The 27,709-nt window shown below is 35.8% G+C and overlaps 1 protein-coding gene across 1 annotated transcript; it reads right to left on the reverse strand.

The window, feature by feature from the left end:
• Positions 1 to 4,152: 4,152 nt before the first annotated feature.
• On the reverse strand, positions 4,153 to 27,709 carry LOC110370400 (acetylcholine receptor subunit alpha-like 2). Its single transcript, XM_021326187.3, has 8 exons — positions 27,261 to 27,709; positions 16,277 to 16,321; positions 15,816 to 15,925; positions 12,455 to 12,635; positions 11,729 to 11,882; positions 6,666 to 7,239; positions 6,391 to 6,583; positions 4,153 to 6,291 (listed from the first exon to the last, which is right to left on the reverse strand). The coding sequence occupies exons 1-8, from the start codon at positions 27,441 to 27,443 to the stop codon at positions 6,094 to 6,096; spliced, it is 1,638 nt and encodes a 545-aa protein (XP_021181862.1). The 5' UTR covers positions 27,444 to 27,709; the 3' UTR covers positions 4,153 to 6,093.

The following is a 27,709-nucleotide window of genomic DNA, read 5'->3' on the forward strand; positions in this document are numbered from 1 at the left end:
TTTTGTTCTTGTCACTTTGTATGAGAAGAATGTCATTAATGTATCCACAATAAAAGAAGATCGCCAATGCCTCTAATACGTACTATGTTACGAACAGTCAGACTTTTGAACACAACTGAAAACTATCATTTATTTCAGGCGTTTGTAGTATGTAAAATATAAAACTACGTGAAACATGCATAAATCAAACTATTCAGAAGTTGTGTCGGTTACATTTTCAGCTCTTTGTTATCATTTGAAAGGTCACGGTCACCCAATCGCAGAAACAATAGCAACAAAAACTTTTGACCCACAACTTTGAGGGCTGCGAATTTGTAACAAAAGTTTCATGGCAACTTTACTAAGCGAATATATTATTCAGAATTGATATTATACAAAGATTTGTCAAATTACATTTACGCCAAGCCCTCGGTCGTGGCTCGAAGTTTCGCATTGCAAAGATAAAACTTTCAAGATGATCGCACCCAAGAAACTAGTGGAAAATTGCCACCGACCTAACTAGACCTCCTTCCTCTCCCCCTAATCCTTGAATTTTGAAGGATTTAGCGGATTAATGGCAAGGATTGGGAGCTCACAGCTCGCTGGTACGTCCGCAATGTTTATTAACGTCAAGTGGCCTGGCAGCTAATTCGCGCCTGGACTGACAAATTTAATAACAAGTAATGAAGTACATAGAATCGAACCTCACTCGCTGCTGCGCTATGATCCCCTGGTAGTTCTAGTTCAGATTGCAAAGAAATAATTACAATTTAGAAACATTGTTGAGATTGATTCCATTTAATTCATATTAGATTTGATCATGCACAAACAGAACATAGTGAGTTGTTATAAGCCCTAATAAAAGTCTCACTTTCTTATTATGCAATACAAAACACCCTTTTAACAAGTTCCTTGGAAAAACCATTTCCCGTTTTTCCGTATGCTGGTAAAAATCCATAAAAAATGCGTTACGTGATTTCTATACAATCTCTCTCGACAATTGTACATTTAAAAATACTTAGATCCCAACTTACGATTCAGCACACGTACCGAGGAGATATTAATGGAGTCTCAGTGTTTGAACTAGACGAGCGGGGCAATGGGCCGCCATTTTAAAAATCCTGCTACCACGCAAACACTAAAATGGTCGCCGCGGTGCAAGTTCTCGCTCCATGTGTCCTTAATTAGCGTAATAATTTTCAGATCACGCGATAAGATCGCAAGACAATAAGAATTGAATAACATTTGATAGTGTCACCATAAATCCTTTGTTTTTGTGGCCAAAGACAAATGTAACATGTTGAAGAATCGCTTTTGTTGTTACCAACCCCTCACGAGGAAAAAATATGGCCCGAAACATCGTTAACCATTTTCCTGTCTTCAATAAGTATATTCGAGATTCCTCCCTCACATTTTCCTTTCCTTTCAAATCTGATAAGAAACTCCATTTCCATCTAACAAGATTACGTGAACCGTTAACAAAGCTATTAGAATTAAAATCCTATGAGTGGAATGTGCAAAAACCATGGAGCAGTCGGTGTCAGTTTGGAACGTGGCCAGTCACATGTACTAGGGGCGCAGAGTCGGGACGTGGTGTTTTTAATCACCACTGCCTCTGACGGGCTGACATTGAAAAAATGTTTCTCTGTTGATTTCGTTCGTACACTGCGACTCGGGAATGCAAATAATTAGGGATTTTTGTTCCGACATATAAAAATAGGTTTGTATAGATATAGTGAACATAAATGCATAGTCATTTTGAAATAAATAATGTAACATTAATTATATCTGTCACATTACTGAAGCACTGCGTTACCTATACAACAATATTTATAAAGGGTTTACTTGAAAAGAAAATGAAGAGAAAAAAAAGGCTATTATTTTTGTTGGCCTCGACGGCTAAGACCTCTTGACTATGGTCCGTCTTAAAAAGATTATCTGTCTTAAACAAAGCCGCTATTGTGAACTCATTAGGATTAGTTGTTGGGATTTTTTGCATTTAAATTACTAAGGGCTTACATTAAAAGTTTTATTTTCAATCCACTCTCTGAGATTGATAGATTTAATACGTATTTACTGAATGTGGCTTTATTGTATATGGAGTTAAGGTTTGAATCCATATACAAACGTACAAGTTTAGATAGTACATAATAAACTTGTTCACCTACTCCCACAGCTAGATAAAACTACAACCTCCGTCGATAAATGGGCTATCTAATACGTAAATATATATTTTATAATACCAGTGGTTCTTGAGAATAGAACGTTCAAGCTAACAATTAATATCCTTTATAGCATAAGTATAGATTAAATAATTTAATATTTTACTATATCTGACACTACTTTGTTACTATCAGGAATTAGAAATCCGTAAAAATGTTATAACGTAAATATTCTGTCCTGATATTGGATATGTGGAACTAAAAACGTTTCCTACAATGGTTTCAATAAATATAATCGTTATGACAAAATGCACTCTAGTTGATAAAATTTTAAAGTAACTAGGATACTAGTTATGTGCATTGTTTGTAATCTTAATTTACTCTTTCCTGTTACGGATCTGCTGGAAGAGCTTTCTAGAACTTTCAATAGAAATAAGCAGCAAGTACTATTTTGTTTTATTACTTCTTCTGTTATGTGTGTTTACCGTGTACATAAATGGTTAAATATATATAAATGTAAATTTTACGACCAGATAAACGCGAATGCCTCAAAATGCTTCAAAGATTCAAAAGCTGTAATCCAAAGTCTTTTATAAAATTCTAGCTAATTGAATTGCTAAATTACTTATTCGGAAGTAGGAGGGAATCGCAAGGTGATCGGTCAGTGCCTATGAATAATTCAGGAAAGAGTAAATAGGAACTAAACTCTGAGCTAATGTCGGTGATGCGGAAAAATATCGATATTCTAGAAGAATTTGTTAGTATTTTTAGCTTGTGTATTTGTAGAAGTACTTAGACTGTTTTTGTAGCAGTACTTGGGAGTCTTAGAGCTTAAGAGCGAATCGTTACTTCTCGGCAGAGTAATCTTCTTCAAACTTAAACATGTGGTCTTACTACAAAAACTTAAACATGTGTCTAAGACTTGTCTAAAAAAATTGTGTCTGCAAAATGGACCTTATTTCGACGTCATAATCTATACTAATATTATAAAGAGGAAACCTTTGTTTGTTTGGTTGTAATGAATAGGCTCAAAAACTATTGGACCGATTTAAAAAATTCTTTCACCATTCGAAAGCTACATTATCCACGAGTAACATAGGCTATATTTTATCCAGTATCTAGTAGTTACCACGGGACGCGAGTGAAACCGCGGGAAAACGGCTAGACTGACATATTTTAGACAAGTCTTAAACTGACGTTGAAAAGTTGTTGAGGTAAAACGGTTAATGTCTATAATTTAAAAAAAAAACTTTTGTTTCATCTATTTGTTGGGTTCTTGAAGGATGTTATCAATTCGGCCGCTCACCTATTCACTATCAATGGATGCAGTTCTAAATGAAAAAGTCGTGATTTGCACCCAGCATATATGTAGAAATAGGCTAACTGTTATAATTTAAGAGCATAATTATTAAAGGCTAAATGTGCTAAGTATTTGTATAAATATCTACCCAATAATGTTCGTAGTTTTAACCTATTATTCATCAAAAAATATTCTGATAGTTTATCATGTCCAAAATACTTTACTATGTATAAGTATAGTACGGCAAAGCGGCGATAGGTCCCTCCTCGTTCGCAACGTGATCTATCGTTGCTATTAGCATAATATTGAAAAACTGTTTTCTCTATTTTCTATTCCATACACATACATATTTCAACGCGAAAATGTGTTGGTGCAGAGCTTATAGTATCTTACATGATGAAAATAGCAGGATGCTATATCTGCCATATGTAGGTATGGCTATATCGTAATGTAAATTGTTATTAGTAGGAGACTTGTTATAAGAGTTGATAAGTTGGTGGCTATGTAACAGCCACCTGGATCTCGTAGTCGGTCCTTGGATGGATTGCAACATAGTAAGCAGTAGTTGTAGTGCTTGAGGAGGTCAGTTAGGCAGTCGCTCCGTGTAAAACACTAGTATACAAAAGTTATGTAGTGATCTAGTGTAAGCTCAAATACCTACTCAAAAATGTCCACCAGCTCTCGAGCGAGAAGGTAATTAAAACAAATAAAAACATACTTCGTCAATTTATTAAGTCAAAGTTTACATTATAAACACGGCTTCAGTTAACTCTAACAGCTACAAAGTCCGTTAAACTAAACTTACATGAGCTTAACACTAATTTGACTACTTTGTTTATTTTGGCAAACCGTTATAGCTACACAGATAGCCCCAATTTGATAAAGCACAATAAATTAATGCTTGATAGAGGAAAGTCATTAAAGTTTTTAATTAACAAAATAGCTGTTTGTTTACTTTGCTCTATTAAAAGGCTGGTTTTCACAGTTTTGGGAATTGAACCCTAAACACATACCTAGTGTAAATTATCGAGAGATGAGTGATTAATGTTTTTCGTACACAAACTAATGTTTAAATTGTCAAGATATCGCAGGATTTAACGGTATTTTTGGAGGTTTATTTAGCATAATTTATCTATAACTTAGACAAAGAAAGTTAAGTATCGTATAGGGCAACACAATTTTAGTTTGTATCTATAGAACTTCTGATGAGTAAATGTAAAATTGTTGTTTTTAAGAACTGTGCAATATCAAAATGAGTCTACTAATGCAAGTGCAGATGAAATAATTGAGTAAAATCGTTACCACTTTTAAATACATTTTATAAGACATGGATTATGTGTGTTACAGAATATTAGCCTGATAATAATTTTATTAACACCATTTTTTTATACCTACAAACGGTACAAATATTAATGATTGATAAAGATAAAAAACGGCAGTTACAATTTGTATTAAAATAGAACTATCAACTTAAGATGTTTTTTCAAGTTGCAAATAGAACATGTAAAAAAGTTTAAAACAATGAAACACTGTTAATCAAAAGACATGATTATAACAATTTATTATAAAAAACTTGGATACCCAAATGTTAATTTCTAACCCTAAAAACGATGAGCATTATGAATCTCATTACTACAATAGTTAATTATTACTAACACAGCCATGTTTTGTTAAAGAAAATGTATACTTCCAAAACATTTTGTAACATTCCACCCAATCTATCTTCTTTGGCAAGAAAATTTACGTTATGATCAACATTTAAAATATCACTTCAAGGGTGCCTAGGGGTGGTGTCTTAGGAACATCAAATAAAAAACTTACTAAATTGCGATTGCAATATAAAAAATTTCTACTTCATTGTGCGTAGTCACAGATTCCACAAAAATACGTTGTTTAGAAAAAAATAACTATAAATAAAATAGGCACTGTTGAATTATTCAGGATAGCCAATCGCCAGAACCTATCGCTACACTTTCTCCCATCCTCGATACATTTTCTTAGAGACCTTTAAAAAAAACGTTATCTAAAGCGAGAAAAATAAGATAAGACAATAATTTATTAGTGTTCCGTATCAAACTGAACAAAGAACAATTTATTACCCTCCTGCTTCATCCAACTTAAACACTAAATTTTTACTTGAAACCTTAAGCTACTTATATTATAATGTTACGATACAATTCACAGCCTATTTTGGCTTCACAACGTCTAATTAGGATTATGAATACATTAGAAGAAAAGTCTTATTTTATTACTAAGATATTTCAGAAATTAGCAATAAACTTGTTTTGGTAAGTAATATCAGAACATATTTCAAAATGTTACACGTTCTTGGTGCTTTATTTTAGAAACTCTATTTTCTTTTTTATTTGGCAAAATCCCAGGACTAGTCTATAGCATTATAAATAAAAATTCGGTAAATCTTTCGGAAAGTATTTAGCATCAAAAGTTTTAGCGCCGAATAAGAAAGTGGATAGTTATGCAAAATTCTAAATTACCAACAATATTTTTGAAATCGCATAAAACAACCGTTGATTCACATTGCTAGCCATTGATTTTAACCCTCATTCCTTGAGCTCATCACGCCCTTCAAAATTCTCCAATCTCCAAGGATACACTTTACCAGTTGAAATTTTCATCTGGTTTCACGAATACCTATGGGTCCCCACTGTCAACTGGTAAGAACTGCTGCTGGGCTACTGAAGACAGCATCATGTCAATAGGTTTGGTGTCATCGTACAGTGATGGAGCTTCGCAGAGAATGGCAAATGTACCGACAATGGAGGCGATGGTGAAAATCCAGAGGAAGAGACGGTCAAGCACCATTGCCACGAAACCCCAGTCTTGGTCTTCCTGGTAGGAGAAATTACAGAACCATATGAGACATTGCGTACAATGACGTAGTGCAAATATGTGCAAAATTTTCCTAGCCTTATAAAAAATTATACTTACAGCGTTAAACTCATCCTGTCTCTGCATGTGGTGCTGAATGAACATTACGTTATGGATAGCCTTCTCCAGTTCAAAGGGATACTTCTTGCGCGGAGCCACGTCACTGAGAGAGTCATCTAATCCTGACATTACTGAAGGTAGACCGTTGTAGCCAGCACCAAGGCTGCCCAAAGCACCGACGAGACCGCTGAACCTGTTAAAATGGATATAAGAGGTAGCAAATTTTCTTAGAGTAGTTCTTAGCTAGTAGATGTATGATTAGCCTTTTAATATACCTGTTAGTCGCAGTAGTTGAATGCAATCCATTACATCCACCAGGCAGATGATGACGCAGAGAATCAGGACTTGAAGCATTAGAATTCGTCTGTTCAGCAGCAGCCAAAGCATCCTTAAACTTATTCTTATTCTTCATACTCCTTCCAGCAATTTTCTGAGCAGCTAGATCTCTCAACAGGTCCTTTGGTACTCGCATCAGTAGTAGCTTTGGTAGTTTCGTTATAAAGAATTTCCGTACCCAAGGAGCCATTTTATGAGTACTAGGTTTACGGTAGTGAACGTTTAGTATTATTATAGTGATCACTACCGATAGTCCTACCAGTAACATAGTGAATAGTAGGTACTTTCCCAGCAATGGTAAGGCAAGTGACGTTGAAGGGATGATTTCCGAAATCAGCAAGAAGAACATAGTTTGCGATAGTAATATGGAAATGCTGAGGGCTATTTTCTCCCCTGAATCTGCTGGAAGGTAGAAGACTAAGACTGACAGGTACGATATGCCAACACAGGGTACAATTAAATTCACTGTGTAAAATAGGGTTTTCCTTCGAAGCGTGATGTTGAAGAATATATCTGGAACAAACAATTCTGGTCAATAAAGGTTTTTAAACTTTCGCGATTTGTACACATATCTATATCTTCTGTAGTACATCTGTAGAGAGGTCAATTCTTTACAGAAGATGCCGGCAGAGTAGTATGTACTTATTTAGGGTAAATGACAGTGCGAATCCAGTATGTGAAAATTGTGACGACCTAGTGAGGGTGTCTCAAAATCCTGTGCTTCACAGAGACGCCGCTAGCTATCATTAGTCCACCCGCGATCTCGGCCAGTGCAATTCGGCCAAAACATCGGGAAATAAAAGATGTTGTAAAGTTGTAACTTTACATAAAGTATCGCTGCTTTTGTAAACAGTTTGACTGCCTCGTTGGTCTAGTGGACGCCAAAGTCGCTACAGTTTCGCGTTTAGGTAAGTCCCGATTTATTTATAAATATGATATGATTTCTTGACAAATATTTTACACCCTTATAGGCTATCAGTGTCACATCATGATTGCAAATGTATTTAGAATGGAAGTAGCACCCATTCTTAGGCAATAAAAATAACAAATTGTAATCGATACACTTTATTTTGTCTACAATTCTATTAGTTACGCATTGTTCTTAGGCGGAATATATATTTGTAAGTTAATGGTCTTTACTCTTAAATATTTCAAGTTGAGTGTTTCTTCATGGTGATTTTGGGTCAATTGACATCACAAGTACAAGATTGGTTATCAGAAAGTTTAAGTTTCGATACAATCCTCTTAGATATAAAACGAAAACGTACAAACAATACATCAAGTTATACAAAATAACATTAAAAGTCTAAAGAAAGAAAAATAGATCTCACGTAGGTTACCCGAAACAAATCCTGCAAACCTTAAGATTTACAACAACAAAATGGTAGTTCTTAATAAAAACCTCTATTTGTAAAGTCCAGAAGACATTGAAACGGACAAAGGATTTAATTTCAGTCTTTGTGAAGAATCTTATTGTCTAGACTGGAACACGTTATGGTCAGTTACTGTAGTGAATGAGGTTCCTCTAAGAACTGAGTTACAGAAAGATAAACTCCTGCTGCTAACCGATTTGTTTGTTCCCCCAAGTTTGTAAGGATCCCGGATTTATCTTTAATGCTACGTTTAATAGATTAAATGGTATTAAATGGTGAAGTTTTACTTAGTTTTTAACGCGGAGTTTTGCTGTTTGATTCTTGCCTTAGTTTTTAACAATGGGTTCTGTTGGGTGTAGTTTCGTTGGTATAAAGTTTTAAATCTTAGATACAATATTTTACCCTTTTTTATAATCAGCGTTTTCTATCTAGCTAACCACCGACAATTTTTTCTATGTAACAAAGTCCATATTAATAAGTACTAGGGGTTGCTGCAATTGAATAAACTTGAAATGACGCTGAAAACTCAAACTTAGCTCAAAAAAACATTACATGTTAGGTTAGGTTCTGAAACTGGACCCCACATTTTTCTCCTATCTAATTATGGTTAATTATGTTATTATTTAGTTACACAGTAAAATAAGTTATGGTTACATTGATACTGGTTTCGGTTCCTGAATTTATTTTATCGTATTTTCTTTGTCGGCTGGTATCTTAAATGGTAATTAATTAACAACAGACATTACAACTTCCTTCCCAATAATAATTAACTGGAGAGAAGTTCTCCGAATCGATATATTGTTACAGACGTGAATTCCTCTTTTCCTCGTAAAATACCGGCAATTATCATCAAAGAATCGAAAGGGGGATTGTATTTTGACGGCGGTAAGACCTCGAAGTAGGCAGTAATTACAGGGTGCTCTCTCTGCAAATTGCTAAGATTTAGACGTTTTGAAGATGCTATAGTTGACTTGTGTTTTGGGTGGTAGAAATTTTTTGATTGAAGTTCATGGGTTCACAGAAAAGAAATAATATTTTGAGAAAAGTATTCGTAATAATCTTTATCAAAATATATGTATCTAGCCTTGAACCAGACAGGTTTAAGAAAACTACGCATTATACCTCCAGTATCCAATAGCAAAACGTGGGTTGCATCGACATCTAAAATAGACGCAATTTATATCAATAATCACGACCAATTACAAACCTAACAACAATAACTCACAATAATTAAAACCATTTGACCTTACAATAAAAAATAATAATCAAACAGCCAGCCAAAGGTGTGGAACGCGAAAATGTATCAACGGAAAAAAGGTTGAAAATCTCCAGAGGGCCGTTAAGCTGAAATGAAAGGGGTGTCATTATGAACTTCCAAATGTGTTTATCTAAACGTGAAATATATGGTTGTTAAACGGCGAGCTTCGTAAGCGAAATTACGTATGCTGCGTAAGGGCGCGCGTGACGTCATCCGGGTGATGGCCCATCTGTCACACGCGAATAACAATGACTGGACGTGGAGAGTATGGCCTGCTAAATCGTTGGGATGAATGAGGACTGTGTATGAGGGGAAAGAAAAATGCCCAGGACTATGCGCAAAACTGGGTGCTGTTATTTTTGGACATCTGTCAGTTGAAGAGATGACGCTCATTAAGTTTGGAGTTATGGTCGGTTTAAGTTGCGAGTCATTGTTGGATGTTTGTTGTCTTGGGCTTGTTTAGACTTGATACATTTTTTTGTCTGGTTTATGCAAAGCTGCCATTAACTAAATCGTAAGGAGATTCCTTACTTTTGAATTCATTCCTTTCTTGCCAGAAAAAATACAGTACTAAAAATGTTACGTTTTACACCAGTAAATAAATCCTAGAGCATTCGAAGCCAAGTTTTCCTGTTAAAGTGTCAGTGTATTTTGTTCTCATAAGTAGTGTTACTGGCTGGGTAAACTGCTTGATTCTCTAACAATTGCCTGTAAGTGCATAAAGACGGTTTCTATAGGCATCAAGTGGGCCTCTTCAAAGCTTTTGTCCGAGCGAGTTCCTTTATATCGTTGATACTTGAGAGGTTTTACAAATAGGTTTTGTTTATTTTGCCGGTTTTACGTATGTGATACTGTTAATCGCTTATGATTCAAGACTAGCCTTGGATTTGGTGCAAAAAGCTTAGAAAGATGTTAAATTATTGTTTTAATGAAGGTAAATTTATTGGTCCAATCATATAACATATCACAACCCACAGCTGAATATATCATCGCCTCTGAATTATTTTGCTTGATTCTATCATGGATTGCAAAAGATTAGGCTAATGACAACAAAATCGTTAGCAATAAACTTATTGTAGAGGTATAGCGTTAATCCTTAGTAATGAATACGGTGAAGTAGAAGAATCAGCGAATGTCAAATTGAGGAGAACCAACAAAGAAGAATCTTCGATACACGAACACTCCCAGCACCAGCTAATAAATACACAACAGTACTAAGTTAACATGATAAATTAGAAGCTTCAAGAGCTGATCTGCATTCAGGGTTCGCGCTCAAAGACATTACCGAAACAACCGTTTAACCTGTTCAAGGAGAGATGGCGGCAGTAAAACTCACTAATTTTGCATAGATAAGAGTTTTCGCCGTTCTACGGTAATTTACAATGTTCCCAGATTAGCGTTGTGCGACAACTCCCCGAAATAAAAGGATTGTCTCAAAAGATGGTGGTTTTAGTAAGACTCGGTTGATGCCAACTTCATGAAGATAATGGTAGAATTGTTGATTTTATTGCTGTTTTATTTATGATTTTATGCCGTTTGGAAGTTGGGTTTATTGACGTTGGAGGTAATGGTAAGGCTTATTCTTAAAGTTTTGATAATAAACTTTTATAACTAGACTTGCATAAAAAGCCTTTAAAAAGTGATTTGACATTTGATTTTACTGGATACTTCGTAATATACCCAAAAGAACCAAAACCTATCTATAAAAAGCTTTCTTTTTTTATTCTTAAAAAATTTTTTATGTAGCGATGCGTATTTCGAAGCGATGTTAACATCGTTTTACCATGAAATAGTTTTTTTCCACTATATACCATTTCAATTTGGCCCTAAATTGAATCAACACTGTCTTTTACAGTGAACTTTAACCTATCAAAGTTATTACCTGTTCTCCGATCGTAATAACTGGCATTATGAAGTGGTCCAAACTATATCGAAGCTACACCAACAGAGATTAACTCGAGATTTAATACAAATATTTGTTATATTTTCCAAGAAGTTTCTATTCATAGGAGAAATAACACTTTACTGAAGTTGGTAGCCCATATTTGCAAGTTTGTAAGCATATTATCCAATCAAACTTCGGAACAAGTAATTTGTTTAGTTTAAAACTTTGATTAGATTTATATTGGAGCATCGTTGTGTTAAATCCTTTTTAAAGTAACAGTTTTTAAAGGGCCCATAAATGTTTTGCAAAAAAATAAACAACCAATAGGTTTAATGGGGAAGCCACATAGCACATAGCTGAATTTCCGTTTGCAACCTTATTTTTGTAAAGGCAGTTGTCAATTATTTCTTGTCAAGCGTATACACGATAATTGGTCAGTATGAAAAGGCTGTTAATTATACCTATGTATACTTTTTTCAAACTCACCAGGATATGGCTCTTGGCAGCAAGGATAGTACCGCTCATGTCTCTCTGCTGGTACTCCGAGAATATCCCATTCCACTGAGGGATAGTACTCCCGAAGGTCTATGCCCACATCTACCATATCACCCTTCTTCTGATTAATGTGCTTCAAGTCAATCTGAAAACATTAAGATGTGTTATTTTGGGAACATTACGAGTATGCAATGATCCGAACTGACCGCTAGTATTTCGAGTGGAAAAATTCTCTGAAAAAGCCATTTGGGCTATTAGGCTATCATTTATCATATTCGTCTGAGAGTTAGAAAGAATTGTGTATGAGAAGTTAAGTAGTAATTGTAGTTCTTAGCTTTTTTGTAATAGCAGTACAATGTGTGACATTTGAGTCTTTGATCTTAGCTGAGTAAATAGTAGTAGGTACATAATAATAGGTGAAAATATTCTGAGACGTATTTACTAATTGTGTTTTCACGGCTCTATAATTAATTGCTAATTTAATAGAGTTCCCTTCAGAAAACAAATGAAAAAGGGACCTCCATTAAATTTCTTTGATCTGCCATAAATTTTCTGTAATCTCAATTAACTAATTGCGTTCGGGATAATTTACACTAGGGTTCTTATAATGTCTTTTACAGACCGTAATGATCGATAATATCTACTCAATAAAAATTGAGAATTGCGGTATGAAACAGGTCTTATTCTCTTCTGTAAAAATACCTTTCAAGTTCTTACCTGATCACCATCGTAACTCCAAGATCCAAACTTCAAAAAGCAAGTTTGCTGGTCAAACGGAAAATATCGCACGTCAATCTCACATGAAGACTTGAAGATGGCTGGAGGAGTCCACAGAACCTTCCCAGTGTGATGCAGCACTGCTTTTGTCATCGTTGTCACTACGTACTCACCGTCAGCGCTGATGAAATAAGAAGATTTAGTACTAGGGTCACATAAGAGTGTGAGACATTCTTTAATAATCGGGAACTAATAATAAAGGTTCGAATTTTTTTTTCATCGGCTTGAGTTTGAGGGTTCTGCTTAAGGTCACATAATAATAACAAGAAGCGACTGCCTATTTGATCTCCACAACTCGGTTACCTGGGCAATCCCCTGCTAGGATTGGTTACCAGACTTTCGGGCTTGACTACCCGTAACGACAGCCAAAGATGTTCAAATGATAGCAGTAGTAGGTACTAGGGTCACAGAAAATGTATGAAGATGTTTGCAGACGTGTAGTATCAGAAATCGCTTTGAAGAGATTTGAATACATATTTGTGTGTCTAGACGTAACACACGATTGGTTTTCTGAGTTAAAGTTGTTTTGTATCTGGATTTACGGTTATTTGAGACTAAACTTTGGGTAATGGTGATCTTAAATAAATACTAATAGTAGCCACTTGCGTTTGAGATACGCGTTCAAAAAATAACTACAAATAGTAAAACAGTTCCTTTTTACAAAATGTGTAGATGAGTTGACTGGCGTCAATGAAGATGGCCACAGATCCAGTATGTGATATGAAATATACGAAAATTATCGGCCAAGAGTGGTTTATATAACTTAGTATTCAGATTTATTAAAAGTGTAATCAGATTGCAAAATGCTTAAGAATATGACATTTAGATCTGCTTTGCAATTAATTTATAACCAAAAAACGAACCTGTTTTATTAAAAAAGCCAACCTTATTTACAGCGCAAACACAATTGCCATATATAAACCGGTACATACGGTATAACGTCCACATATACATATATTATAGGGCATTATACTCCAGCGTAGTGCGTTGCCCAATTTATGACAGCCACCATAAACCTATCAAAAGGCAGCTGATACGTGAAGGGACGGTACGGTCCGAAGAAGATAAGGCGCAAGTTATGGCGGATTAGCGGGCTTAAAAGTATTTATTTCGTATATAAGAAAATATAATACTTTTTGTAGGGTGAAAATCTTTGTACCTGCAGTTCTACTTATAGTGAGAAATGCTGAATTTCTTCTTTGAGACGGTTTTTCTAAATCATTTCAGTGGCAGGTTATTGTCGTTTATTGAAACAGTCGTTTATTGAAACTAGGCTTATAAGATTGCCACTTTTTTACGTCAAAATTACAAACGGGCAGCACCCAAAAACCACCATTTTCACCACTTCCCAGTTTTTAATTTGGCTGGAAAGAAGAAGCGGTGCAAAACAGACTTCCCAGCAATACAGCTGTCTATTACATTTAAATTATAAGTGTGATTTAACAAGTATACAATACAATATTGTCCAAATAATAATTGCCAATTTAAAACACCGAAAATACAATAAACATTATTGCATCTTGGTTGCGCGGTAATTTTCATACTCATAATTTGTTATATTGGTAATTTCACTGGTGTTTGCAATCCTAATCCCTTCCTTTTCCCGCACATACCTCAACGCATTCGTTGGAGCGAGAGGCGACACTAGCGCCCTTGAGTCGTGTGTGCAACATAACAAAAAAAAAATGGCTGACAACGCGCGCGAGAGCTCACGTCTCTCTCCGATAAAAAATCGATATTGAGTGGAAAATTGGTGTGATTTGTGTTGAACTTTATTTGTGGCAGTGCTCCTCGTACAAGAAATCGCCGTAGAAGACAACAGGTACTGTGCTCCTTTCCTTTAGGCATACTTTCTTGTTTTGTGTCGCCCGCAGTATGCCGATTTTCCCGTCGCATTTGCAATCACCAGGTTTTAAAAATTTTCGCATCTTTTTGAACCATATTGCGATTCCCGCGTAACCACATCTAATCAGACAATATCAAACAAGAAATCTAACCGACAGACCAGTTAGCTGATCTAGCCTCTCTCTCAAGACATAAGCCGCTTACACAGGGTCGACACAGCGTAAGATTAGTCGCACGTGCGTCTCTCATTCACTAGCCATGATTAATCGTCCACCGGCCTGTTTTGACACAACATGATGTATCATTCGCGAACGCTTTCTTGTCGATATTTCGTTCAATCAATTAGGTTAAGGATACATTGCCTATTTTGTTGGGAGTCACGACAAACAAAACTTTGACTGGTTTTGTTTAAGTCAATTGTTTGGCAATTGAGCAATTCTCGGTGATGAATAAAATTTTTTGCTCAAGTCCTTCAAAGAGTTCCATTTCTATAATACTTTATTTAATGTCTTGATGAAGCTTATTAAACAATGATTCATGCCACTAAAAGAAATGCTACAAATAATTATTTCAAACGCGACGCCAACCCACCCTTCCACGATTACACTTTTGGCACAGCCATAGCAAAACAAACGCTATGGCAAGAAGCTATCAAGATCCGTGTATCTAAGTGGAACGCATGAACCACATGATTTATGTTCTCCTAGTACCGATGCGACGGAACACCATGCATCATGGGATGGGAATGTACTGTCCATAACAACTGACTCGTTAAATCTCGGCGTTTCCTCGATTTGAGGGGTTGGTTTGGTGACTTTATGAGGTCTTATGGTTCTTGTTTCTTTTAGACTACTGATAAGGTGTTTTGTTACTTGTGAAATCACAGCTTTTACGAGTATAAATAGATGTATTATAAGGTTCAGTGCCCAGCGTCCCATCAAAACACGACAAAAATTCCAAAATTAACCTCTCTCACATAACTCGTAAATTACAACAATGCGAAATATTTTAATCAGCGAACGCGAGCGTAAAGCCGCTCGCAATTATGGCATCTACAGACAAGTTCACTGGTACAACAATGCAATTTGGTGCAGGCTAATGTCCAAATGTTGGACGGCCAAGTTCGGAGCTGTGAAATTAATTTGCTAAACGTATTCGTACGCGAGCCGTATCGGATGTCGGTCGTTGTGTGGTTAGAACATCTATGAGTTCTGTAATTGGGCTTTTGGGAGTGTTGGACGTGAGTGCAGTTTTATATTCAAGTGGTTTTATCGTGTAGAATAGCTGCTGTCTGCCAGACGCGTTTGTATGGCTGGAATAAGAGTGAATTATTCTGTTTTCCTTTTTTGTTTATTGTCAACCAACACCTTTTCATTTTTGAAGAGGCAGGTGGCATGGTGACAGCTTCTTATTTTGTAGTCATTTATTGACACTATAATATTGAATTCGTACTTACTTGTTATACAGCACAATGTCAGGTAGCCAGATATGTTCTGATGGTACGTATAGTTCCTTTACTCCACCGTATTCCAGGGGATCCCATTTGAACTTGTGGTCTTCCCATTCCTGAACATAAAAGCGTATTTTGTTATGTAAAAAAATACAACTTCAATAGTTGTTAATATTACAAATATAGTGGGATGATAGTCATGTTGTTCCTTACAACCAAAAGCGATACGATTTTTTTTCAGGCTTCGTAAAATTATTTTGAGAAATGGGGTTATCTACACTCCCTAACAATATGCATGTACACAGATGGCTGTGTCCGAATTGTACCAGTCTCTTACATCAAATATTGCACGTACCATGTACCATATAGCTGGTCCAAATTATGTCACTACACTGGGTTTCAGTCTGCTGGAGTCAGTCCATCAAGAATTTGCATGTATTTAAATAAATTAATACAAAGTTACTTACGTGCTCCAGCCACACGTTCGTTGTTAGAATCTGATCTTTGAGATTCTGTAACAAAAACAAAACTAATTGAATCACATACTCTTTCAGGCAGATAAAAAGCACGTCATAAAATATTATGTTATTTAGGGGATATATTATGTTAAAAAAATCATTTTATTAGATTAGCTATTGGAAAGATAGTTGGTCAGTGACATGCCAGTCAACAAAGTCAAGAATTATTATTTAATTCCAATTTTACAGATATTGTGTTGATAAATAGTGTTTTATTTAAGGAAGTATATATAGGGAGTACGTAAGGAAATTTATAGATTAGAGTTTATAATACTGTAGTGCGCACAGCTTTTACAACTCTTAACAATTATTAATAGAATTCTTGTTCTTTCTAAAACCTCAATGTTCATCAATGCTCTGTACAGTAAATTAGATTATGTAATGGCTGGATAGGCATAATATTTAAGTAGATACCAAGACCCACATAAAACCAATATTCACTTCAACGGATCCTCATACAACACAGCACATAACCCAATAGCCAACCAAACCTTCAACAGACCATAAAAAATAACGCTCACTACAGAATACACTCGTAATATTTAGCTCAAAAACTATTATGTTTGTGTGCTATAAAAATGCCAAGAGCACGCTTAAATGCACCGACCGCCTATAAACAAGACACGACCACGCAAAAACTAAATCACGCCGTATAAATAGATTTTTGATCCTTTGTACAAGTTATGTAAATCGATTGTCGTAAGTTGGACCGCTGCCAACGTGTGCCCATCACGCTGAATAGCTCACGGTGCTACATCGGAATACCAACTTTGCACCGTTTAGCCCCTGATTCATGGGGGCAAAATAGCCTGTATCACATAACAGGCTTGGTTTAGAATTTTTGGTTTATTTTGGATTAAGAGGATGGATTTTTGAGGTTTATGCCCTGTACTTTCCCGTTTGGAGCAACACCTGGGATTAAAGCGTTTTAAAAATCGGACTCAGAAGAAGTTTATATCAGGCACAAAGATTTGTGATGCATTTTTTTATATATCTGTATTATTTTATTCTTAAGTTGATTAGGTATAATAGCTAATTCTCATTCTAACAGCTGCTAAATAATTCCAATAATGTATATTAAGCACTAAACGCCACTATACTTACTCAAAAAGTATCAAGATCGTTTAAGACAAACCTGTGACTTAAACAAACGTATGTAACGAGGCTTATCCTTAATATTCCAAGTGTGCGACGGACCGAACTATTCAGCTGTGTCGATACCTACCAGTAATTTGTTGGCAAATGGATACTGCAGGTCAGTGGGGAACGCGTGCCTTAGTTTAGGAACTATGTCGGGCTACAGGACTACAAATAGCAGTCTTATTACATAGTTCTGTCTGTCTATAACAATTTGTGATATGTTTCTTGTTATTTATTGAATAAACACACATGAAGTCGTGGTGGCCTAGTGGGCAAAGAACCAACCTCTCGAGTATGAGGGCGCGGGTTCGATTCCAGGTCAGGCAAGTACCAATGCAACTTTTCTAAGTTTGTATGTACTTTCTAAGTATATCTTAGACACCAATGACTGTGTTTCGGATGGCACGTTAAACTGTAGGTCCCGGCTGTCACTGAACATCCTTGGCAGTCGTTACGGGTAGTCAGAAGCCAGTAAGTCTGACACCAGTCTAACCAAGGGGTATCGGGTTGCCCGGGTAACTGGGTTAAGGAGGTCAGATAGGCAGTCGCTTCTTGTAAAGCACTGGTACTCTGCTGAATCCGGTTAGACTGGAAGCCGACCCCAACATAGTTTGGGAAAAAGGCGCGGAGGATTGAATAAACACACATACATTACATAACTCTCTCTCTCTTTTAAAGGAAGACACACAAGATAAATTGAAAATAAACATACGGTTAGTACTAAGTACATATATGTATAGTTGAATAAAATGGTATCAATCATCTGAATTATGTGTCAATAAAATGATAAAATTGAATGAAAAATTATAGCAATAAAGTATATTTCTTACAGAATTGTGGGAAGAGGACATAATAATTATTTCATAATACTTTTTTCGAAGTGGTCAAATTCCTGTTTTAAGTCGTTGAAGGGAGAAAAATCGCTCACATTAGGTATCATTAGTTAGTCCATGTTAGTAATGGTTAGTAGATACTAAAAGTAGTTCCATAAAAAATTAACCGCCCTTAAAATTACTTCAATAAAGTCACGTAAAAGGTAAGGAAATTCGCACGTCTCCCAAAATCCCTTAGACCGAATTTGGCTAATAATTCAAGATCTAAATCTTCCCTTAGCTTCGTAAAGCCGTGTGCACATATCCTGCTTTAGGTAATCGTTATGAATGTTATTCTGCTAAGGGACCCGATGTTAGGCTTAGCGTGCGTAACATTTGTTTGAAGGTACGCCATATTGGGGGTTGAAGGATCTTCGGCATTTATGGGATCTTAGTAAATGTGTTAAAGTAATAAGGTCTTCCTTCTTTGGTGGCGTTTTTCTTTGGCTTTTTGACTACGGAAAATCAATGCCAAGGATATCCAAATAAAAAATGGGATCCACAAAAAGTGCCTTCTAAAACACAGAGGAACTAGTCATAGGGCTGGTTGCCATTGACGGATCGACCGTGCCAAGAATTGATTTGTATTTTATGATCAGTTGGGTCTTGCGGCTGTTACTTAGATACAAGCTCATCATGTTAATAAAGAGGAAATAATATGTTTTGTATTCTATGTATATGTCAATTCCTACTTCAAACTCTATACAACATCTCGAAATTCCCACCCCATTGTATATTACATTACACGCTAGAATATTGCTCATTACACCGAAGTCAATCCTTACACAGCGTGCCAGTGAAATTGGCCAATGAATATTCCACAGCATCCCAAACTAAGGAGATGACACGCAGATCAAGCGCGAATCATGCATGAAGTGTAACGGCCAAGTCTTGATGCAAGTAGTGTAATTTACTGTGACAAATGATAATGGAACTTAGGGCATAGGAGATAAGGTCGAGTTTGGTCTGAAGTGGAAAACAAAGTAGGATGTCGTTTGGGTAATTTTGTTAGATGTATTTGTCAGTTGAAGGGTGCTCAGTATGTGGTTAATGTATTTGTTTGTTCCATGATGGACTGTCTCAAGTTTTATCAGATTTTTTATTCTCATTATGACTACTGGAGGCTGTAGTTTCTGAAGTTATAGTGTATACGATCTCAATAACCAGTTGTTCCCGCGGCTTTACCCTCATCCCAAGGGAACACACCATACCTGGATAAAAAGGAAACCTAGATGTCCTTTCTTAAACTCTACTTATCAGTATACCAAAATCGGTTCAGTAGTTATGGCGTGAAAGCTCGACAAACAGACAGAATTACTTTCGAGTTTGAAAGAAAGTCACTGCCAGATTGAAAATATGTTTAAATGCTGAGTGGATTGTTCTGCAGATTGTTCAGTGTACAATAAGATCTTCAACCAAGTTCTAAGACTTAATCAAAGGATGTACCTTGTATGTATGTGTGCATCTGGCTGTTAACTTGTTACCGCACCGGTAATTAACATCTCACCTGTAATCACCGTTAGTTGAGCTCTGCTATCAGCTATCATATGCATGCTTGTAATTGAGTGCCATGTGTAGGCCCCTTCAGACCAGAATTGAAGGTGTTTAGGCAAATGAAATCATTGTAAGGATGGTATTTAGGGTATAGATTCCTTCAGGTTATTCTGATTTGGTTAAAAAGGCCACTTTTTGAAGTTTCTTTTATCGAATATGGACTTTTGGGAAGGTCATCGAATTAATTCTAGATAACCAGGTGTTGAGAAATACGTACATAAATAAACAAAGCACCCCCAAAGAATTTTCAACAAGTGGATACCTTTGTGACCAGGGTATCATAAGCTTAAACAACAACAGCCAGTGAACATTAGTAGCTGCTCGCTATAAATCCAAATTTCTTCAATCATTTGTAGTACCCACATTAAAAGCATTTTCCCAAGTTTCCTTCATACCATAAAAATGAACAACTTCTGCGGTTCAAGTTACCCTAATGTTTTATTTTAAAACTCAATATTTCGATGTATAAAGGCTAAAAATGTGGCTTCATCTTTGAAGATTTGGCTTCTGGTCTGACCCCACGGGAAATAAGAGCTAGAAGCTATACGGATTTATTTCAGGAATTCTTAAATCGCACAAGATGCAATAATGTTTCTAACAGCATTGGTCGTGTTCTCAAAGACCGGTAATGTACGACTGGATTTTTGTTTTATTTCGCATTCTTACAAGCGTACGTATGTTCCTAAGGCTTGTATTCTATTTGGGACGAGTTTCGTTTCAACCTGGACAAAATACGGAAGGACTGTTCTTTGACAATTTCAAAGAAGTCTTATGCATCACGAGATTGTGTCTGAAACTAATACTTCCCTATGTATATACATGATCTACATACACTCTTATGCATAATGTCTCACTGTTGATGTCCTCCTAGCCGAATATCGGCTTCGGCGGCTTTTCTTATGTCTCACTAGAAACAGTAAAATTTCACTGATAACAAATGTAGTGCTAATAAGCTTAATAAGCAATGCTAAAACAGTTGATATGAAATAAGAAAGAAGCCCACATTACCAGAACTTCAGACGGTATAATTACGATAGCAACATTACTGATAATATTATAAGAAGGCAAAAACTCCGAACCAGCCCATATAATATGGATGGTTGAAAAACTGTTTCTGCACTCGCTAATGAGCTTTGCCTTTAAGCTAAGCATTCTGGCACCCGGCCAGAGGACATGGCCGAAGAAAAAACCTTTGCACTAGCTATTTCGATCTGTTTGAAAGTTTCTCTTCTTGGAGAATATTGGGTTGTTAAGGGCAAAATGTGTAAAATTTTAAGATATCTGTCACTTTATTGCTCAGGAGGTAAAGTAAAGACAAAAATATATTTGAAAGCATCAAATTACGGTATCTCTTAACTACGATACAAAAGTTTCCAGGAAAATTACTGAAAAGGCCAATTAGTGGAAATCATTTTTATATTCACCATTGAACATGATTTTTAGACAAAGCAGCTAGTAGACATAAGATATATAGAAAACGTTACCATGACCTTTTAGGCAGCTCTTCTACCTTTAGACTATTTTCAATTATGAGAATATCTAAGAAAGTATTTTAATCAAAACTAAAATTGTAACTCAATTTCACAAAAATTCTCTTCGATACCACTTGAAACCTTCAGCATTTTCAAGACCAGTCTATTTTTAGCTCAACCATTTTCACCGAACCATCGGTCAACTCGCTCATATCAATCGCTCGAAGTGAACACCCTATAACCCCCAAGGTGATTTGTCTATAACTAGGTATTTTACAACGCGAACATCCAGACATCGTTTAACGTTTTACTGTTGTCATTTCTGTAAAACGTGTCTCGTTTACACAAAATTGAACAAGACTTGTATTGTCAGCAATTTCGTCTGTTTTGTATTGCGAAGACGAAAATACGATAGCTGTGACGTAAGCAGGGGTATCGAGTGTATCGTGAGTGGTTATTATAGTATCGTTTTTATTGAGCTCGATATCAAGAGTGCGTTCACCTGTGTTCGGGTTTGTCGAGTCATTCTTTTTGAGGGTGTTCGAGATGTTTTTGATATGAAATGTGATGTGTGTCGATAAAATTCTTGATTGTATTTTTGTTCTTTAGTCTATTTCGCTTTTGAAAATAACACAAGAGTAAACCTTCTTAAATATAAAACCAGAAAGAATGCTGCGGCACAAAATAAACAACTACCACCGCATTCGGTTTATTCGCTACTTTTAAAACCCGCAACACTCGCTACAGCCTTTATCCACGCTATTCCATCTAGTATAGGTACAACATTCTCTCACGTATTAAACTTTCACGAAAACCAAAAATACTCCGAACGAGGAGATCAAACCAATTTCGAAAACATTTCAGGCACGCAAACTCCGGTTCTGAATGGCTGAGTCATAAAAACGACATAAAACCGGTTCAAACCGGACACGATCCGGGGACTGCCGATGGTAGCCGAGGATTGCCGATGATAGCCGAGGACCATGCAGACCGATCGAGAACAGCTTACGTGGCCGACTGCATAGCAATTAAGAGTCCCCCGCGCAGACTGTAAACGTCAATTTTATTTCAATTAAGGACCCTTTACAACTGAAGTCGTTAGCGACTAGGTTATGCGAAAATAAAATCCCTCCATCCCGCTTGTTTGTAGTTCCGGATTGAAAACGGTTTGTTTAGCTACATTCGATTTTTGTAATCGATTTTCGATCTAAACGATACACAAACCCACTACTAATTCTGTGTGAAGTCTGATGAATGTGTGAAATTTATAGAAATTACGACTACACAGTTAATGTTAAAAGCTCGCTTAATAAATGATCTAAGTCAAACAACGTCTTAAAGCTAGAATACAAGACACAGATGAAACCAAAAAGCATTTCACATTTAAATTATTATCCAAATTCAGCCACCAACACAGTTATGCGGATCATCCAATCAAGCAACAGTCAAAAACATTCCGAACACAAATTGTTTGAACAAAGACGACATACGAGAAATTTTCGAGCACTAAAAATACAGAATACATCGCGACAGAGGCTCTTTGTACCCATAGTTAACATTCCTTTACCGAACTAACAGCAACGTGAGGAATTCACCCACCCACAACTTCCACCTAGTTTAAATGATAATAGTTGTCCTAACTTACCTTTTATCCTGTTAAAGTTTCATTCTTTGGAATACGTTTTTAATGAGAGGTTAAAAAATTCTCTTGTGGATCTGATTCTAGAGTTTTGTAAAAATATTAAAATATCTTCTTTCAATTCAATTCAATGTATTTATTTGTGAACATAGGTATACAGAAAAGTCTTAGAATTAAACATGGCAGAGCTCTATGTTCTATCTATCAGATGGAATTGGTGTACAATTTCACTCGATCATCAAATAAATTAATTATCTGCCGATTTCAATAACATATTTATCAGTTGTTTTGTTATCAGAGATTGGACATTTTATATGAAGCAAATACCAAATTTCAATTTCTAATGGATGGATAGCCTATAAAAATCCACCTTAGGTACTTAAAAGATAGACTAAAAGATATCTTGAAAATATATCAAAATACCAGGGCCACATAAAAGCATAGAAGTAATCCCAACACACTGTCTATATAACAAAAAGAAATCAGGTAACTACAAGGAGGATGCACCGAGGTTCTCGTTCATTACACGTTAGTAATTAAACTTGCTTCACTTGTTTGACCTGCTAACTGACACTGAGTACTTGTATGTAACGTGAGCTGGTAAAAATATTATTTTCAACATGGTATTAATTAATCATTGCAAAGTAATCGCAATATAATATTGAGAAAAACAATAATTTGCCACAAGATGAATTATATGTATTATGTCAGAAATTTTGGGTTCCGACTTCCCGAAATGACAGCCAGAATCAATATAACATACCTTATGATAAACAGAGGGACTCATCATGACATGATGATCACTCAACCACGATCCGACCAAGCTTAATCTTATAGTAAATTGACTCGTGTAGCTGTTCCTTACATTATTAAAGCACGCAAAATTTACTACTCTCATACAACTTAGAACAAGTTATGAAAACCACAACATCCTCCATTAATCAATACTGATCGTTTTACCAAGCTTTAACAAACTAACCTAATCCAACAAATTAAAAACCGAGTGTTCCCTACAGAGTTAGCGTGCACTGTAATCTTCAAGATCGGGCTGAAACTTGCACAATTTATTGCAGTAATAAATATTCGAGTTCAACTTGAAAACTAGACAATGGATGCGTTTTAGTATTCCTCGGTTATTTGTAATTTTGTATGCAATTTATTACGGCAAAATTAAATGTCCGATAAAAAGAGGAGAAATGTAAATGAGAAATAATATTGAAAACATATAAAAACATGTTTTTGACGAAGTCGTTCTAGGCATGTTGTTGACTTCCAGTCGAACCGAATACAGGTGTTTGTTTACATAATATTAGAGACTGGTACACAGAAATAATGAGCTTCGTTATATACATAAATATGGTCACCAATCCAGAGCATAGTGCTGTGTTGATTCACATAAGGCTTAGTGACTAGGTACTAACCGTAATCTGGATCGCCACAATACTGTAATCTGCAAATTAATTTAGTATTATCTTGGGTAGTGTAACCTATGTACCCTAACAATGTAACCTAACAAAGACTGAAGACTATTAAATAAGTGTCTTTGCATAATCTTTCTATAATTTTAGCATCAATAGACTGACTTCAAAAAAGAACTTTAAAATTACTGCGTGCATCAATACTACACCTATACTTATCAACTTTTTAGGAATCTAATTTGTATTCAAAATAAATTCCCAAATTAAGTCGCGTTATTGCCTGATACCATATGTGAAGTAGATTTTGACCTCAAAACTGTCTGCCATCAACTATCATAATGGCAAGTATGTATATTAGAGTTTATGACACAAAATAAAGAATAGCAGTCCGCCATGTTTTCCGAACAAACCGTAGTCGTAAAACGCAGTGGGTGCTTTAATTGGAAAACTGTTTTAAATTGGGTCGTTATTCTTGCCCAATGCTGTTACGATACTGGCCATTTCTAAATTATTGTGCCAAAAACACATTAAAAAAATCTTCTCGTTACGATTCTAATCTGCAGCAGTGTTGGATTTTTCAAAATTACTGCTTACAAAGATTTTTTATAGTGTGCTATCGTAGGTATTGTTTGTCCCACTGACTAATATTATAAATCTGAGTATGGGCGTTTGCTTGAAAACCACTGGTCGCATTTCAGCAGTTCTTTCAGGGTTAGATAGCTCATTTATCAAGGAAGGCTAAAGGATAGTTTTCCATCCTAGTGCAGAAAGTAGGTAGTTCCCTCAAGACTTGGGTGAAACTCATTAAGTTTCTTGAAAACGAATCAGAGATTTGATTAAATTCTATCATACAATACATATTTTATGTTTCATTAGATGGGTCTATTATGTAGGTAAAAGCTTTATTTTCATATAAGAAAATCAGGGGTCCATGAAACCACACTAAGGTATGGTGGTTGGTTACCATAGCAACACTTCTACAGGTGCTACGAATATTGATAGCCCTCATGGGCCTACTTAAACATTTGAAAAGGGATTAACCGCACAAACACGAATTTAAGAATCCTGTTTGTTTGGGATTTAACCGATTCAATCCGGATCGGATTAAAGAAAATGGTGTTAAGCGTCGGCGGGCCTTTGTGGTATTTGATGGATACCTAGGTACATAATTCATGTTTGTTTTCTTTGAGCCCCTGTTAGATACGCCCATGCATGGAAAATATATTTTTGTACCTTAGATGGATCTCAAACTTTCCTATATGTTCGACATTTAATCATATTTTTTTTTTATAAAAAATCAAATAACTGTCCGAAAAGAAAGTCATGAAAACCTTTTATAATTCGCAGTAAACCAATAAAAAAAGAAGTAATTCATATTTACATTACAAAACTGAATAGCGTGTATGCTTGAACGCAGTAATCTCGGGAACCACTCATCAGATTTGGAAAATTCTTAGTATTAGATAACCTTTGTACCAAAGGAGGCCATAGGCAACTTTTTATCGAGGTATGTGAAGTAATTCCAAAGAGACATCAGATCTAGTGAATTTTATTCTTTGGCAAGATTTTACTTGACCTTATTATCTCAACCGAAAATGACCATGAGCTCAACAAACAAGCTGTACAACAAACTACAAAACATTATAATTTATAGATATTTACTAAATATTTGATTAGGCCCATGAGGGCTGTCCACGTCGCACCTGTAGAACCCTTCGTTGCTATGGTAACCGGAGGTACGGCGGTTTGCGGTAATCAATACACCATAGATGCTTATGCTGTCCTGGTACAATAGATTGGTGTGAAATCAAGATATTGGTTTTGTAGTTTAATTTTTACAAGCAAATCAGGCGATTTCATAATAGTGTTTTTTAGTTGCGCTTAACAAAACTGAGCGTATGCGCGTGACATATTCCGAGGGGAAAAGTCTGTTGCGCGGATTCTGAAACTTTTGGTGTCTTTTATACCGGTAGTTCTCAAAATGTGTAAAAAGCCTGATTATGACAGAGTATGATAAGAACTAGAAATGTAAAACCATATAAGTTATCGTACCATATTCCATGTTCATACAAATAAATGTTAATTTCTTTTTTTTCAATTGCTTGCCATTGCTCGTATACGCGCGGCAGAGATCCGTTGCCGCTCAAAAAAACCGAATGGAAAAATCGCTAGTGTGAAAGCGCTGTTAACCAAAACCAACAAGGAATGTTTTATTTTATACTCTTTTTGTAATGAAACAATGTTTATAACAGTTTTTGTTGTCGTTTGTTTATTGTTTTGTGCATAATAATTAATGTAGCTGTGGAGATACCCTTTTATGTATTAGACTAGCTCGTCCCTGTAGCTTTCAACCGCGTTCATATTTTTCATACATACCTATTTAGAAAGTTCTTAGTAGGATAGATTTGTTATAAATGAGAATATTCAGTTATTAACTGAATTTATGATTTGAATAAATAACACTAGTGTTACCTACTCACTAACAAATAAAGCAAATTTAGATATAGGTGGTTAACTGTTGCCTTATTATTTATCTACATTATTGCTGGACGCCAAGAAATTAAACAAAAATGTAAATCAAATAGAGTGTAATTTAAATTACTCAGAATAAAATTACACAGATTGTTTATTGTTAAAAGTACTTATCGCACTACTATAAATAGTTCCCCCTAAATACTTATTTGAAATCTTAAATAATAATAATTCTGCTCACCGCATCATCCAATTCATCATGGTACACTGTCACAATTAATTTACGAGCCAGCGTAATCAGATCCGTCAAACTTTGTCCAAGTCTACTTTTTCCAATGTTTCAAAAAATATTGTTCAAGTACTTACCAAATCAATCAGTTGTGACAGCCGCAAGCCAAGTTTCACCAACACCGTATTATTGTTTTTATCAACCGGCCGAATCAGTCTATTATAGTTGCTCAGTAAATCGTCGTAAAGGCGTTTCGCATCAGGATTACCGTAACAAACGCCCAAAATAAACAAAAAGATAAGAACAAATGTCCGGGACATTTTGCAATAACACTGAAAATTATTGTCACCATATACCACGGACGCGGACCGTTCACAAAAAGGTTATGTTTTACACGAGATGCGAATATCGAATTGGGTTAATCAAACACAAACTTTGTTATTATAAGTCAAAGTCATCATTTTCAATGATTGGATATCAGCGGTAATTGAAAGAAAAGCGATTTTTTCGTAAAAGTAATTTTGACAGCTACGCCCGAGAGGCTGCAGCGATCGTGGCGCCCCTACTGGCGGGAAAACGGTGTAAA

This window comes from Helicoverpa armigera, chromosome 17, assembly GCF_030705265.1.
Source record: "Helicoverpa armigera isolate CAAS_96S chromosome 17, ASM3070526v1, whole genome shotgun sequence".
Lineage (NCBI taxonomy): Eukaryota > Metazoa > Arthropoda > Insecta > Lepidoptera > Noctuidae > Helicoverpa > Helicoverpa armigera.